This window comes from Oryctolagus cuniculus, chromosome 13 (genome assembly GCF_051225735.1).
Source record: "Oryctolagus cuniculus isolate XC-2025 breed Fujian yellow rabbit chromosome 13, ASM5122573v1, whole genome shotgun sequence".
Lineage (NCBI taxonomy): Eukaryota > Metazoa > Chordata > Mammalia > Lagomorpha > Leporidae > Oryctolagus > Oryctolagus cuniculus.
The window spans coordinates 19,825,044-19,838,787 of NC_142879.1; the positions used below are offsets into that span (position 1 = coordinate 19,825,044).

The window sequence follows — 13,744 nt, forward strand, 5'->3', positions numbered from 1 at the left end:
GACCGCAGTGCCCCCTCCAAGCAACACACGGAAGGTGTTCCCTGCCCCGTAAGGACGGACCATCAAGGAGGTGACATCAGCAGGGAAGTGGGAAAGGGGTCCCCAACTGGCAGCCTCTCTGGTGGATAAGGTTAGGAGCAGCCTGCAGCCCCGGGGGTTTCCAACACTGTATCTCCCCGTTCACAACGCCCCCTTACCTTAGGAGTCTGGGGCTCAGAGAACCTGTCATCTGCCCTAAGCCGCAGCCAATCAGGGAAGCAAGGATTCAGACCTAAATCTATTCCCCAACAAAACCCAAGCTCTTCCTACTATCTCGCCCCAGCAAGGTGCACGCCCCCAAAGCAAACGCCCTGGGCTCTGTAGCTGGAGGCAGAGGAGCCCCTTCACGTGCTCAGTTCAGCCCTTTAAAAAAATCTTAAAGACTCCACTGAATTTTGCAGTGAGACTATACGTATTCGCACTTCATGCATATACACCATCACCTAAATCAAGACGGCACTGCCCAGACGTCCTGGTACCCCTTTGTAATTCCTCCTCCCAGCATTCACTGCCTCCCCACTGGCAACACCCAAGCTGGGGCTACTATGGATTTGCCCGCATTTTCTAGGATTTCATATAAATGGAATCCCAGGCCCCGCACCCCACTGTCCTCTCTCCCTCCCTCCCTCCCGCGTCGTAGCGTGGGCTGGCAGCTCACTGCACTAGAGCGCCCGCTGTAGCGCGTGCTGCAGTGTGTACATCCGTTCACCTGCGGCTGCACACGTGGGTCATCTTCAGCTTGGGACCTTTACAAATACAGCTGCTATAAACATTCATGGATACTGTGAGGGTATAGGCCTGGCTTTTTCTCAACTCCACTAACTTTTCTCCAAGGTTGGACACCTCCTACAGGAAGGAGTTTCCCAGCTGATCACCCCTCTGATGAGCAGAAAATAAAGCCACAGGGAAAACACTGTGGCACAGTGGGACCCCCGTATCCCACTACCAGAGTGCCTGACTCCCATCCCTGGGGCTCTGCCACCAATACAGCTTCCTGCTGATGTTCCTGGGAGGCAGCAGGTGATGGCTAAAGGGCTTGGGCCCCTGCTACCCATGTGAAGACCCGGATGGAGTTCCTGGCTTCTGGTTTCAGCCTGGTCCAGCCCTGGGTGTTGTAGTCATTTGGGGAATGAACCAGTGGATGAAAGATCTGTTTCTCTCTCTCTCTCCACCCCTCTCCCTCTCCCTCTCTGTCACTCTGTTTTAAATAAGTAAATCTTCAAAAGAAAAGCAGCAGGGGCCGGTACTGGGGCATACTGGGTAAAGCTGCCACCTGTGGCGCTGGCATCCCATCTGGGCGCTGGCTGGTATTCTGGCTGCTCCACTTCCACCCAGCTCCCTGCTAACGGCCTGGGAAAAGCAGTGGAAGATGCCTCAAGTGCTTGGGCCCCTGCCACCCATGCAGGAGACCTGGAGAAGCTCCTGGCTTTGACTTGGCCCAGCCCTGGCCGGTGTGGCCATTTGGGGAGGAAACTAGCACATGGAAGATTCTCTCTCTTTCCCTTCCTCGCTCTCTCGCTCTCTCTGTAACTAGGACGTTCAAGCAGATGAATAAACCTAAGACAGAAAGAAAGGAGGGAGAAGCGAAGCTGCTGTTCTAGTGGTCCTAAGCACCAGCCCCTGCGGCTGAGGAGACCTGTAGGTGCTGGGCTCTGCGCTGTGGTGTCCTGGGAGCCGGGGAGAGGAAGCCAAGGAAGGCAAGGTTTGGAGAGCAAGTCAGCCTGTGCCCGCGGCCCTGCCCCCTCTCACCTAGGACTTCCTGTCGCCCCCCCCCACCTTCCCACACACCCCAGCGAGGGACTGCTGTTTCGCTTGAGGTGCACATCCCCCGTGCACCCCCAGCCTCGCTCACCTTTGACCTCCATGCCACACAGACTCCTCGCTTCCTGTTGGGTCCACAGCTTCACCAGCCGCTCCCCGCATGTCCTCTGTGGCCTCAGTACCTCCCGCCCCCAGGGCCATCTCACTGGCCTCACTGCCCAGGCTCAGGCGCATGCTCAGGGCTGAGCACCATGGCCGCCCTCGTCCTCCACTCGGCTCCCAGCCCTGCCCTTGCCCCTCTGCAGCCCTCGCCTGGATCCCGCACCGGCCTCTCTTCTGGGTGCCTGTGCCCCTCCGAGGTGACTCCGCAACGCTCTCTTCGGCCCGACCCTGAGGTCCTGTTAGACGTGGCCCCTCACCGTCCTCAGATTCAGTGCCCCCCCAGCCTGTATGTCCCCCGAAACGTGCTCCTCTGTGCACAATGCCGATCTCTGCCGAACTCCAGATTTCTCGTTTATTCCTCCCATGCGCTCCCAGCCCCAAGGCGCAGGCGCGCTCCCCCGCACCTGGGCTCCACAGCTGTAATGCAGACCCTGCCAGCACCTCCAGGCCCCCGGACCCTTGCGTCCTGACCGCTTCCCACGGCCCAGACACTTCCCACTCAGCACTCAGAGCATCAGCCGCGCAGCGGCCACAGGGACAGCTCTGCACACGGCTCCGCCTCCACCAAGCCCCTGGGTGGGCTTCCCACCGCCCTCAGCAGGAGCCGGGCCCTCAGCCCCTGCACAAGGCCTCTGCCAAGCTGCCCAACCCTGCTTTCCCAGCCCCATCCATCCGCGGCAGCACCCGGCAGCCTCCCCTGCGTGGGCACCGAGCCCTGCACGGTCTTGTAGACAACCTGTGCCCTGCTCTCCTTCCACAGCGCTCTGCTCCCAGGACCCTCTCACCCCTGCCCCTGGGCCAGAGGCAGCTCGGGCTTCCTCCTGGACTCCCTGGACTCCCGCGAGAGCGTTCATTCTCCCTATAGCGTCATGCAAATAAGCGCCTCTCGATGCATCCTATCATTTCCTAAGCATTCATTTGCGTTTTCTCCCTGCTACCTGGAGAGAGGACCCGGACCTTCCTGGGTTAGTTTTTTGTGGTTTTTTTTTCTGTCCGGTGCCTCATGCTGGCGCAAACAGCCAAGGCTCAATGGATGTCAAGAAGAGCAGAGTTAGCCACTCCATCGGGACTGCCCAGGAGCTTGTGGAAATTCAGATTCCCAGGCCCCGCCCCAGATCTGAACCAAGAGCTCCAGGCAGGGCGGGAGAAGCAGCCTCCGGACTGAGCCTCAGGCCACCGAGCCAGGGACCTCCCACTGTCATCCGGGCGTTCTGGGAGAGGAGTTAATTTCTAAAATAACGTTGATTAGGCCATCAATTAGGATAAGGAGGTGATAATCACGGAGCCCAAAGGCAGGAGTGGAAGGAAGCAGGAGCTGGCAGGGAAGGGAGGCGCCTGCCCAGGCTGGGTGGCGCCCTCTGGGCCCAGCTCTGCCTCACCGCTGCTGGTTTCACGTCTCTGGACCTGGGGTCCCCGGGGCCAGCACATGGCGGGGAGGGGGTACAGTAAGGACCTCTGAGGTTGTTCTCAGCGCCACTGCTGGGCGCCAGCGGCTGGCGGTGGTGGTGGCAGTCCAGCGGGCTGTGCCCGCAGCCTTGCCAGATGTCCGTCCCAGCAGCAGACACAGGCCAAACGCGGGCCACTTTGTCGTAATGAGATGAGGCCAGAGCCACTTTGGTTTATGAAATGCACACAGCAGGGCTAATGCATTAATGGACAGCAGCAAAGGCCCTTTCGCTCAAGACGGGGACATCTACAGCAGGCCTTGGAGGAGCAAGGAGGGAGTAGGGCTGCTGTCCCTGCAGGCTGAGTCCCGGGCCAGGGAGCACCGGGGACCAGAGGAGGCCTCCCAGGGACACCGGCAGGCAGCCCACTCTTCCCACAGAGACTAAGGGACAAGGCTTAGGGAGCAGGGAAAAGTCCAGGCTCCCCCCCACACCCCCCAGGGAGAGCCGAGAGGATAGCACCCCCGCCCGCCCTCCCGGGGTGGACTCTGCCCCATTGAGGAAAAGGCGGGAGCCCATTCAAACGTGCACCGGGATAAACTTGATCGCCAAGCCCAGCCCCAGCCACCGGCCCTGCGCCCCGCCTGCCCCCGGCGCTGCCTCCTTTCAAGTTGGGCAACTTTAAAAAAATGGGAAAGCGAGCGAGCGCGCCCCCACGTACTTGACGAAGAAGATCCTCCCACCGCGGTCAACTCCGTAGGTCCAGCGGCCGGGCAGGTCTAGCCAGTCCACCTCATCGGCCATCTCGCCGGCCCCCGGCCCCCGGCGTCGCGGGAGGGGCCCTGCTGGGTCCCGGGCGCTGGCGCGGGGGGCGAGCTGGCCGCGCGCCCGCGGAAGGCACCGGGCGAGCGCTCGGCCCGCGCCGCCGCAGCCGCCGCCGGGCTCGCTGCTGCCGGGCCCGCCGCGCCCCGCACTTGAATGACCGAGGCGAGCGCGCCCGGAGGACGCCCCCGGCGGGCGGCGGGCGGAGGCCGCGCGGGCCGCAGGGCGAGCGCGGGGTGTTGCCCTCGCCCGGCTCCGGCCCCGCACTGGAGCCGCCGCCGCCGCCGCTGCCGCCGCCACCGGGAGGGCGGGGCCGGAGCCGCCCCGCGGCAGCGGTCAGCGACCGAACCAGGTTGTGCTCGGGGCGGCGGCTCCGGGCGGACGGAGGTCGGGGGCGCGCGAGGCCCGCGGGGTCTTGCTGGCCGAGAGCGCCCGGGGCAGCCTGGCCGAGCACCTCCTCCTGGAAGCCTGCCGTGACTAAGTAGAATGCCGGAGACCCCACCCCGTTCCAGAAAGGAAAAGGAAGCGAATTTTACGGTAACCAAGACCCAGGAGGGCGTGTGTCCTGCGCGGTCCGCACTGGCTTGGCCGCCTTCTCAGGGTCTGAATCACTCCTGGGGTCTGCGCACTTCCAACCTCTCCCCTCCCTGCTGCCCCTGGAGTTGCAGTTAGGTGCGCACAGCACCAGACTCCAGGGAATAATTAGACAGCGAGGGCGACACCTGCCTCCGAAGGTGGCCAGTATCTGCTGAGGGATTCCCAGGGATTTGACCCCCATTCCGCCTAGGGAACTCCTGCTCAGCCCTCCAGAGCCCACCCTCTCCAGGAAGCTGCTGGTCATTCCTGCGCAGGTGTCCACACGTCCATCTTCCACGTGTCAGGATGGCTAGTGAATCACCCTCCAGGGGCACTTAGCACACCGGAAGGCATTCCTGGAGTCACTCGGCTCCCCTGCTTCGCTGGACCATGTGTGGCTCAGGGCAGGGGCTCACCTTACTCGTCTTTATGGCCCCACGCATACCTGGAGCACCAGGCCACTGATGACACCTGTGTGGTCGTCGCTGAGCCACAGCGCTGTGCTTTGGGACCTGGTTTGGGGGCACGTTAACTAGAACCCTCGGCAACACCGGGGTGACTCCCCAGATAGCCCAGGTCTTGGCCTGGCACTTGTACGGTGTTGACCTCTCGAAGGTGGGAAAGCTGGGAGGATGCCTCCATCCTTGTGCTCAAATGCGGGAAACTGGGAGGGAGGGAGAGAGGGAAGGCTCATGCATTCTTAGAACTGCACCTAGGAGCTACACTGAAACTGTTCTCTTTGAATCCCATTAACATGAGGATTGTGTTACAGTAATTATCATGCACTTGCTGTGGCCCTGAGAATCTAATGTATTAATAAACTCCTTTAATTAAAAAAAAAATAATGCCACCTCCAAGCAAACAAATGTGGGAAACCGAGGCACGGACGAGGGAAGGGGTTGGTCGCCAAAGAAGGCTGTGGCTGGGAGAATCTGCCTTCCCACGTCCCAGGCCAGGGCTCTCTCCATGACATCATCCCGCCTCTAACGCCGGAAGTCAAGTCTGCCAACACACACAGGTTGCTTCCTGGGTGCCAGGTGTGGGCGGAGCCCATCTTGTAGATGCAGAAGAAAAGCAGAAACTCACAAATCCCCGACTCAGACCCCACAGATTCCGCGTCGAGAAAGTGAAGTGAAGCAACCAGAAGTGGAGTCCCTTGTTCCTGGCCTGGGGTAGGTGGGAGGAGGAGCAGGAAGCAGGCTCCTCCCCCGGCTCCAGCCCTGGGCTCCACCCCCTAGTCTTGTGAAACACCTGTAGCACTAACCCTGCTGATAGAGCACCGGCCACCTGCCCAGCCCCTGCGCTATCCTAAGATCTGAATGCCGGAAGGGCTGCCAAAACGCCTCAAGGGAAAATACCGGCAGCCGGGCCGCACTCCCAGTCCAACCTGAGCAGCCAGTGAGGGCAGCTGTTCGGGCTGCTTGTGGGTGCAAGGAGCGACGAACGGACGTGTGTCTGAGAGCGTGTGCTACACCCCTGGCTTCTCTGAGGAGTGCGGGGCTCCTGTTACATCTCTAATCTGACACTTCTAGAACATTTATGTAGACAAGAACAGCGGTTGAAATTTTGAGTGTGTTTTGTACTTGTTTGAAATAGGAAATCAGGTTTGAAAATAATTTTCTGACTGTGGTATATTCTTCCTAGGGATTTTTTTTTTTTACATCCCGGTTCTGTGTATACGTTATAATCGGTACTGATATGCCTCGCAATGGCATTTTAGCAAAAGAGCTAACGATATGCAAAACAGAGTAGGAAGCCCAAATAAAAACAGCTCAGCTATGCATTCAACAACTGCTGTCGAGAAGGAAGCAGGGTTGAAATACTAAAACCTGGAGCAGGTGTCGTGCCCACGTTGGAGTGCCTGGATCGGAGTCCAGCAAGTCTGCTTCCAATCCTGCTTCCTGCTGATGCACCTGAGGCCACACGTGCTGGCCAGAGCGCCTGGACTCCTGCTGCCCACGAGGAGAGCCAGGTGCAGCTCCTGGCTCCTGCTTCCTGCCTGGCCTAGCCCAGGCTGTTGCTGGCATTCGGGAAGTGAACCAGTAACAGACCTCCCTCCTCTCTCTGCCTCTCCACTAAGTACGTGATTTTCTTCTGTTTCCCCTGCAGCAAGTTTTGCTTTACCACTTTACAAGGCAACAAGCCCTGGAGAGAACATATCCGGAACATTCAGAAATTGTCCTGATCCTCTCCCTCCTTTTGCTTCTTAGTCGTTTAAATACTGTTTTGCTTCTCATCTGGTACCTGAGGGAGACTTCTCGAGAGCCATCGACATCAAATCCCTGGAAGTCAACCTGGATTAATGGGGTGGGCCCTAAATCGAATGACAAATGTCCTCAGAGGAGACCCACGGGTGGGGGTGGGGTCCCAGGCAGACGTTAAGTCCTGACCTGAGAGTCCCACATTCCACACTGGAGAGCCCGGCTGCTTGGCTTCTGACCCAGCGTCCTGCTAACGGACATCCTAAGCAGCCGACAGTGGCTCAAGCATGTGGGTCCCTGCCGCCCCATGGGAGACCCAGACGGCGTTCCAGGATCCTGGCTTCAGCCTGGCCCAGCACTGGCTGTTTCAGGCACCCGGGCAGTGAACCAACAGATAAAAGATTCTCTCTCTCTCTCTCTCTGTCTCCCTCTCTTCCTTCAATCTAAAATGTTAATAAATAAATACAAATTTTCAAGAAGAGATGGGAAACTTCACAGAGAAAGGAGAGTGGCATTTGACCCGGAAGTGGCCACAGGTCAGAGACTGCTGGCCACTGCCCAGAACTGGAAGAGGCACAGAACGTCTTTCCCCCGGGGGTTTCCTGGGGCTGCTGAGCCCTGACCACACCTGACTTCAGGCTCTGGCCTCCAGAACTGTGGTAATGTGTTACACAGGCCGGGAACGTGAGTGAGGACTGGAACAGGTGTCTGTTATGTTGACCTGTCCACTGTCCACACCCCCTTCTTGGTCCGTGGCCCCCTGAGTTTCCTTTGGACATCTACCCTTGGCCGTGCTCAGCTCACGTGTGTGTGTGTGTGTGTGTGTGTGTGTGTTGGGTGGGCTGGCCCATTGGCCCATGGGGAGGGGGCTGTGACACAGACTTGGCCGCAGTGGCTGATCCAAGAAAGGATTAACACACGGCTCAGACCAGACCCATGGGTCTCGGTTTTCAGAAGATCCCAGAATTCTGGGGAGGAAGCCCCTTTTTCTCGCAGAGGTAGAAGTGAAGCCGGCAGGTGAGGACGGCCCAGAGCCCTGCTTACAGCCCCTAAGCCCTGGGAGCGGGAATCACGTGCGTTTCTGGTGACTCTGCAACGGGAATTTCCTCCCTCGGGAAAAACAGGCTTTAGGACCAGGAAGGGTCTTAGGGACCACCTGGTGCGAAGCCCGCATTTTCCCATGGAGGACACCGGAGAGGTGGGGCCAGAACTCAGATCTTCTGAAAACCGGATCAGTGCAAGGCTCTGTGAGCGGACGGCTCTTCCAGCATTTCAACCCGTTTGGCCAAGAGACTCACACGGCAGCAGGACTGGAGCAAGTCGTCGGCTGGCCAGGCCAGCAGGCAGTCGTGACGTGCTTCCAGCAAGTAGGAAGCAAAGGAAAGGAAGCAGGCGTTAGAGGTATGTTTGCATAAATATACAAGTGCCCAGGCAGGCTAGTGGCTTAATCAAAGTTCCCTAAAGAGACAGGTTTGGGGGGCCGCGCTGTGGCATAGCGGGTAAAGCTGCTGCCTGCAGTGCCGGCATCCCATATGGGTACAGGTTCGAGTCCCAGCTGCTCCACTTCCCACTTTCCCATGCCTGGGAAAGCAGTAGAAGATGGCCCAGTGCTTGGGCCCCTGCACCTGCATGGGAGACCTGGAGGAAGCTCTTGGCTCCTGGCTTTGGATCAGCTCAGCTCTGGCCGTTGTGGACATTTGGGGAGTGAACCAGTAGATGGAAGACCGACCTCTCTGCCTCTGCCTCTCTGTAACTCTGCCTTTCAGATAAAATCAGTAATAATAAAAGAGGCAGGTTTTGTTATAAAAACTGCTGCTCTGGGGTTGGCATACAGAGAACTGTAGAATTCTGAGGTTTCCCAGCAGTGGAGGATGGCTCAAGTACTTGGGCCCTGCACCTGCATGGGAGACCAGGAGGAAGCTCTTGGCTCCTGGCTTTGGATCTGCGCAGCGCCAGCTGTAGTGGCCATTTGGGGGGTGAACCAATGGAAGGTAGAGTTATGGACAGTGAGAGGGAGAGGCAGAGAGAAGGGTCTTCCATTCCGTGCACCTGTACAGGCTGGCCAGGGAGGGCTTCACCGGGAACAATGACATTCGAACAGAGGCTTGAAGGAAGGGAGGAGCACAGTGTGTGCACTGGGGACAGCCAGGCCTGGGCAGTGGAAACAGAAGCCTGTGGGTCTGCAGGCAGAAGCAGCCTGGCAACGTTCGAGAATTTCAAGGAGGCCAGTGTGGCTGGAGCGGGGCCAGCAAGGCAAAGAATGGGAGGAGGTGACGACGCAGGGGTTGAGGGAGGCCGGATCATTCCAGGCCTTTGATTCTAAATGAGGATAAACGGTGGGCTTCGATGGTAGGCATGGCGCGATCTTTACATCTTAGAGTTTTTTAGAGGATCCTCTGGCTGCCGTTTGGGAGAGGGTGGAAGCAGGTTCAAGCTAGGAGGTCATAGAAACAAAACAAATGAGACGTGGTGGCTTGGTTCAGGATGCTAAGAGAAATGGTCAGACTCCAGGTGTCTTTTGAAGGTCAAACTGATGGGATTTGCTGCTGGCGTGTAGTTGGGCTGTGAGAGGCAGGGAGATTTCAGGGCACTTCCAAGGCACGTGGCCTGAGCCTGGGCAGGAGAGAGCGGCCACGGGCTGAGACGGGCGCGCGCTGCAGGGAGAGCAGGCTTAGCAGGTGAAGTCAGAGACGCCTAGCAGATAGCCAAGTGGGGGATGCCAAGGAGCACCAGGCTGCGTAAGACTGGAGTCGACCTGCCGTGACAGCTGTGAGACCGGCTGAGATCACAAACTGTAGGCAGGAAGGGAGGCGGCCAAGATCCAGGGCTGAGCGCGGGGGCACTGCAGCTTCCAGAGGTCAAGTGGATGAGAAGGACCCTGCGCAGGAACTGAATCACGGGCGGCCCAGGGAGCAGGGGTGGGGAGGCTGGGGGACACAAGAGCGAGCGGGCCCTGGAAGTGCGCCCTCGCAGGAAGAGGGGATGTGTGAATGAACGGAGCTGAGTTCTAGAAGGGCCGGGGTGACCGGGGGTTCTGTCTGAGCAGGAAGCGACTTGCACTCCCGTGTGGGAGGGTGGGGAGATGGCCCGGGTTGTTTTTAAGTGGGTCTGAGGACGGGCCGGGGAAGATGATGGTTTTGGCTAATGAGCCCTTGCTCACCGGGCACAGAGAGGAGAGCGCCTGAAATGTGCTTCCTTCAGCTCCAGCTCGCAGAGCCCCTGCTCGGCTTCTCCCGGGCCTGACGCCAGGCCAAGATGGCCGGCTGAGTTTTCCTGCCAGGACTGGGTCCCGGAGCAGGGAGCTGGCACAGGCAGCTCCCCTGGAGGCGGAGTGGGGAGGGGGCCGGAGGGGTGGGCCAGGCAGAGCCCTGAGGAATGGCCCCGTGGTCCACCTGCTGCTATTTCTCCTCTGAGTTTCCCCTTGGCCCTGTGGCTCCGGCAGGCAATGCTCTTTCTGCACTGGTTTGGATGTCCTGAGTTTTGTTTTTTTCTAGAAGATGGCAGCTGGTGCTGACTTTGGCATCCTGGAACCAACACAGCATTCGGTTCAGTTTAGTTCAATGAACTTGGACGGCACCGGTTTGCCCCCATTGCTATGCAGAAGCCGTTCCTGCCTTCAGCCAACCAGCATCTTTGCCTCGTGTCTCTGCCACCCACCAGCCTGAGAGCTGTCCCCTGCACTCCAGCCCCCAGCTCCTGCATCTTCCTCTCCCTCCCGCACCTGCCCCTCGTGCCGGGGGGGATTTCAGTGACAATGTGAATGGACCATCCAGTGTCCTAACCTCACAATATCGGAAGTCCTCGATTTCCTCAACTCCAGGGGTGCCCACTCCACTCCCATATGCTGTTCCTACCTGAGACTGTGCCTCGAACCTTCTCACCGCTAAATTTGCTCCAACTTTTCTCCCTAAACTCATGGAGATGTTCGAACCCAGGAATCTTCTGTTAAAAGTTAATGAATGGGCCAGCACTGCGGCTCACTAGGCTAATCCTCCGCCTGCGGCACCGGCACACCAGGTTCTAGTCCCGGTCGGGGCGCCAGATTCTGTCCCGGTTGCCCCTCTTCCAGGCCAGCTCTCTGCTGTGGCCAGGGAGTGCAGTGGAGGATGGCCCAAGTGCTTGGGCCCTGCACCCCATGGGAGACCAGGAGAGGCACCTGGCTCCTGGCTTTGGATCAGCGCGGTGTGCCGGCCGTGGCAGCCATTGGAGGGTGAACCTTTCTCTCTGTCTCTCTCTCTCACTGTCCACTCTGCCTGTCAAAAAAAAAAAAAAAAGTTAATGAATGAATTCTGGTGGTTGATGGGTTAGGATGGAGGCTTGACCCAACAGTGGCATCTGAAGGCGGGGTCTTGGCGAAGTGATTGGGTTGGATTAGGTTGTGGAGCCCCATGATCAAATCACGCTGACGTGATAAGGAGAGACCACATACAGGATAGAGGAAAGGCAAAAAGTGCCCCCTGCGTCTCTGCTCCAGGCTGGCCGTGTGGCCGCTCCTCTGCCACCACCAACTTCCACCAGGTGCCAGACCAACGGGGCGCCCAGTCTTACACAGCGAACCTCCAACTACAACCCAAACTCAACCTTCCACCCTGGGCTGCTCCTCTCAGTACGTTAACGTCAGAGGAAGCTGATGCAGAAGCATCGTTGGAAGCACAGCTTTGGGTCCTGTAACGCCCTCGTCCCTCTCTTCCTGCCCCTTTAACCCCTGGAATTTCCTCCTAATCCGTCAAGCAGACTTGCACTGCCTCCTGCGTGATTCAGCACAAACCCGTGGCCGACACCGCATCCCCTCCCGAGCCCACATCCTTGTCCGCTCGTCCTCAGCTGTATCCACACGGCAAAAACTGCACTCGTCATTTATCCGCACGCTCTCAGGTCCCCGTGGCCAGGAAGATGCCAAGCCTTTGGAGGACGTAAATAAACCCGCGCCCCCACACAGTCACACTCGCCAGCCTTCCGGGGCCTCTCGCCGTGCGCGCAGTGCTGGTCAGCCACAGACCTCACCGTGACGCCAGGACACGATAACGGCGCTCAGACACAGACAGCCTGGCCAATAGCCACTCGCGCCGGCCTCTGGGCTCACTGCGACCATCTGCCCTGCACTCCCGCCCGTGTGTCTCCCTTTCCACAGCTGACCTCCCTGCCTGTCCTCAAGCCCCCAAGTGCCCACCCGTGGCCGGCCCCCCAGAAGCCTCACCGCACCCACTGCCTGGTCCCCGTCCCCGCTACTTAGGCAAGCCCTCCTTCACGTCCAGTTCTTCCGCTCGAGTCTGTAACTGGGCTCAGAATTTCCATCAGAAAAGCAACACACGAAACCCAACTCCATCAACCCCCGTCCGGCTGCCTGTGCCCCACTCTCCTTCCTTTCCCTCCCAGTTCCTCAAAGGAGTGCCTGCATGCTCGGCCCTCTCAGTCCTCGCCAGCTACAGTCTGGTGTCTCCCCCAGCTCCTTGACAAGAGCTCAAGCTGTTCCAGCAGAGGTAAACACTTGCTTCTGGGTTCTAATCCCACCTCTCTGACGCGCGTGCCCGCTCTGGCCCTGCCCGCTCCGGCCCTGCCCGCTCCCTGCACTGCAGGCCTCCTATGTGCCCCCTGAACTCGGGAATCCGGCCTCCTGTCTTATTTGTTAATGGTGTGAAGCGGGTGGGGACCTAACCCGGCGATGGTGTCGGGGTGGGGCTTTGGGAAGAGATGAGGCTGCGCTGGGCTGTGCAGATGCAACCCCCGTGGTCAGCGCTCAGCGGCTCTGTAAGGAGACATGCACCTCCCCACCCTCCCCCCACCCCCGGGTTCCGTTCCCTGACTCTTCTTCCTGCCCTGCCGTGTCCCGTGAGCTCCACCGCCCTTAGCAGACTCCAGTGGGACTGCCTGACCCTGGACTTGAACCTCCAGACCTGAGCCAAAACAAACCTCTTTCCTTCCTAAGTAGCTTGACTCTGGTGCTTGGTCGTAGTAACGAGAAGCTGACGGCACCGGCGCCCAGGCCCTTCTGAAGTGCAGGGATTCCGCGACGGTGCCTTTGCGTTCTGGCGTCCTCGGGCGGGAGGAGCCTTCTGCGACCACTTGCTGTTGGCCAGTTCTCCTTCCAAACGCAGCCCGGGAAGAGCCCTGCGCAGACTCCTGCCACAGGGCAGCTCGCGGCGTCGACTGTCCGGTCCCCGTCCACACTGAAGCTCCTGGGGGCGGGGACTGTTGCATCGTCAACGTCGGGCGCCACCCTCGGCCACGCCCTCCCCTGTGTCTGCAGCACACCACCCTGCCCTGCCTGGATTTTCTCTGGTTACTCCCCAGCGCTTTAGAGACCACCTACGTGTTGCTGACTTCCGATTTTCTACCAGAGTCTGATCTCTCCCTAGGGCCTCGCAGGAGCCTACCTCACCCACCGCCTGCTCCGCGCCCACGTGCACATTCCACAGACTCTCCAACTTCACGTGGCCGGAAGAGAACGCTTCATTTGCACCTCCAAAGCTGTTCTCCCCCGAGACCTGTCTGTCCTCACAGATGCCAGCGGGACTGCTCACCCCATCGCTCAGCCCTAGCGGAGCAGGGTGTGGCCGGCCGCCTGCCCCGGCTGGCCTGGGACTTGTTCTATGTCCCAGGAAAACCCTTGATCTCAGGCAACCCAGGGTGCTCGGTTATCCTACCTGGGAGTCACCTCTGATTTCTTTCTATGCCTCACATCCCACACCCACTCAACTGGATTCCCCTCCAGATACCCAAATCTGCCCTCCCTCCACCTCCACTGCCACTGTCCAGGCTCCATCTCGTCCTACCTAGGCCACCCCAGCAGCCTCTCTC

At 59.2% G+C, this 13,744-nt stretch overlaps 1 protein-coding gene across 16 annotated transcripts in view; it reads right to left on the reverse strand.

The window, feature by feature from the left end:
- The window catches only part of PLEKHA6 (pleckstrin homology domain containing A6), a 146,011-nt gene extending 141,507 nt beyond the window's left edge, over nucleotides 1–4,504 (reverse strand). For 4 of the 16 annotated variants that reach the window (XM_051821172.3, XM_051821167.3, XM_051821171.3 and 1 more), the window contains exon 1: nucleotides 4,069–4,482. In XM_051821172.3, the coding sequence (XP_051677132.1) occupies nucleotides 4,069–4,151 (83 nt within the window). In that variant the 5' untranslated portion in view covers nucleotides 4,152–4,482. Of the gene's footprint in view, nucleotides 1–4,068 lie in introns of all 16 variants that reach the window. The other 12 variants (XM_051821169.3, XM_070055144.2, XM_051821177.3 and 9 more) reach the window with 7 other exon arrangements.
- Between the last annotated feature and the right edge of the window lie 9,240 nt (nucleotides 4,505–13,744).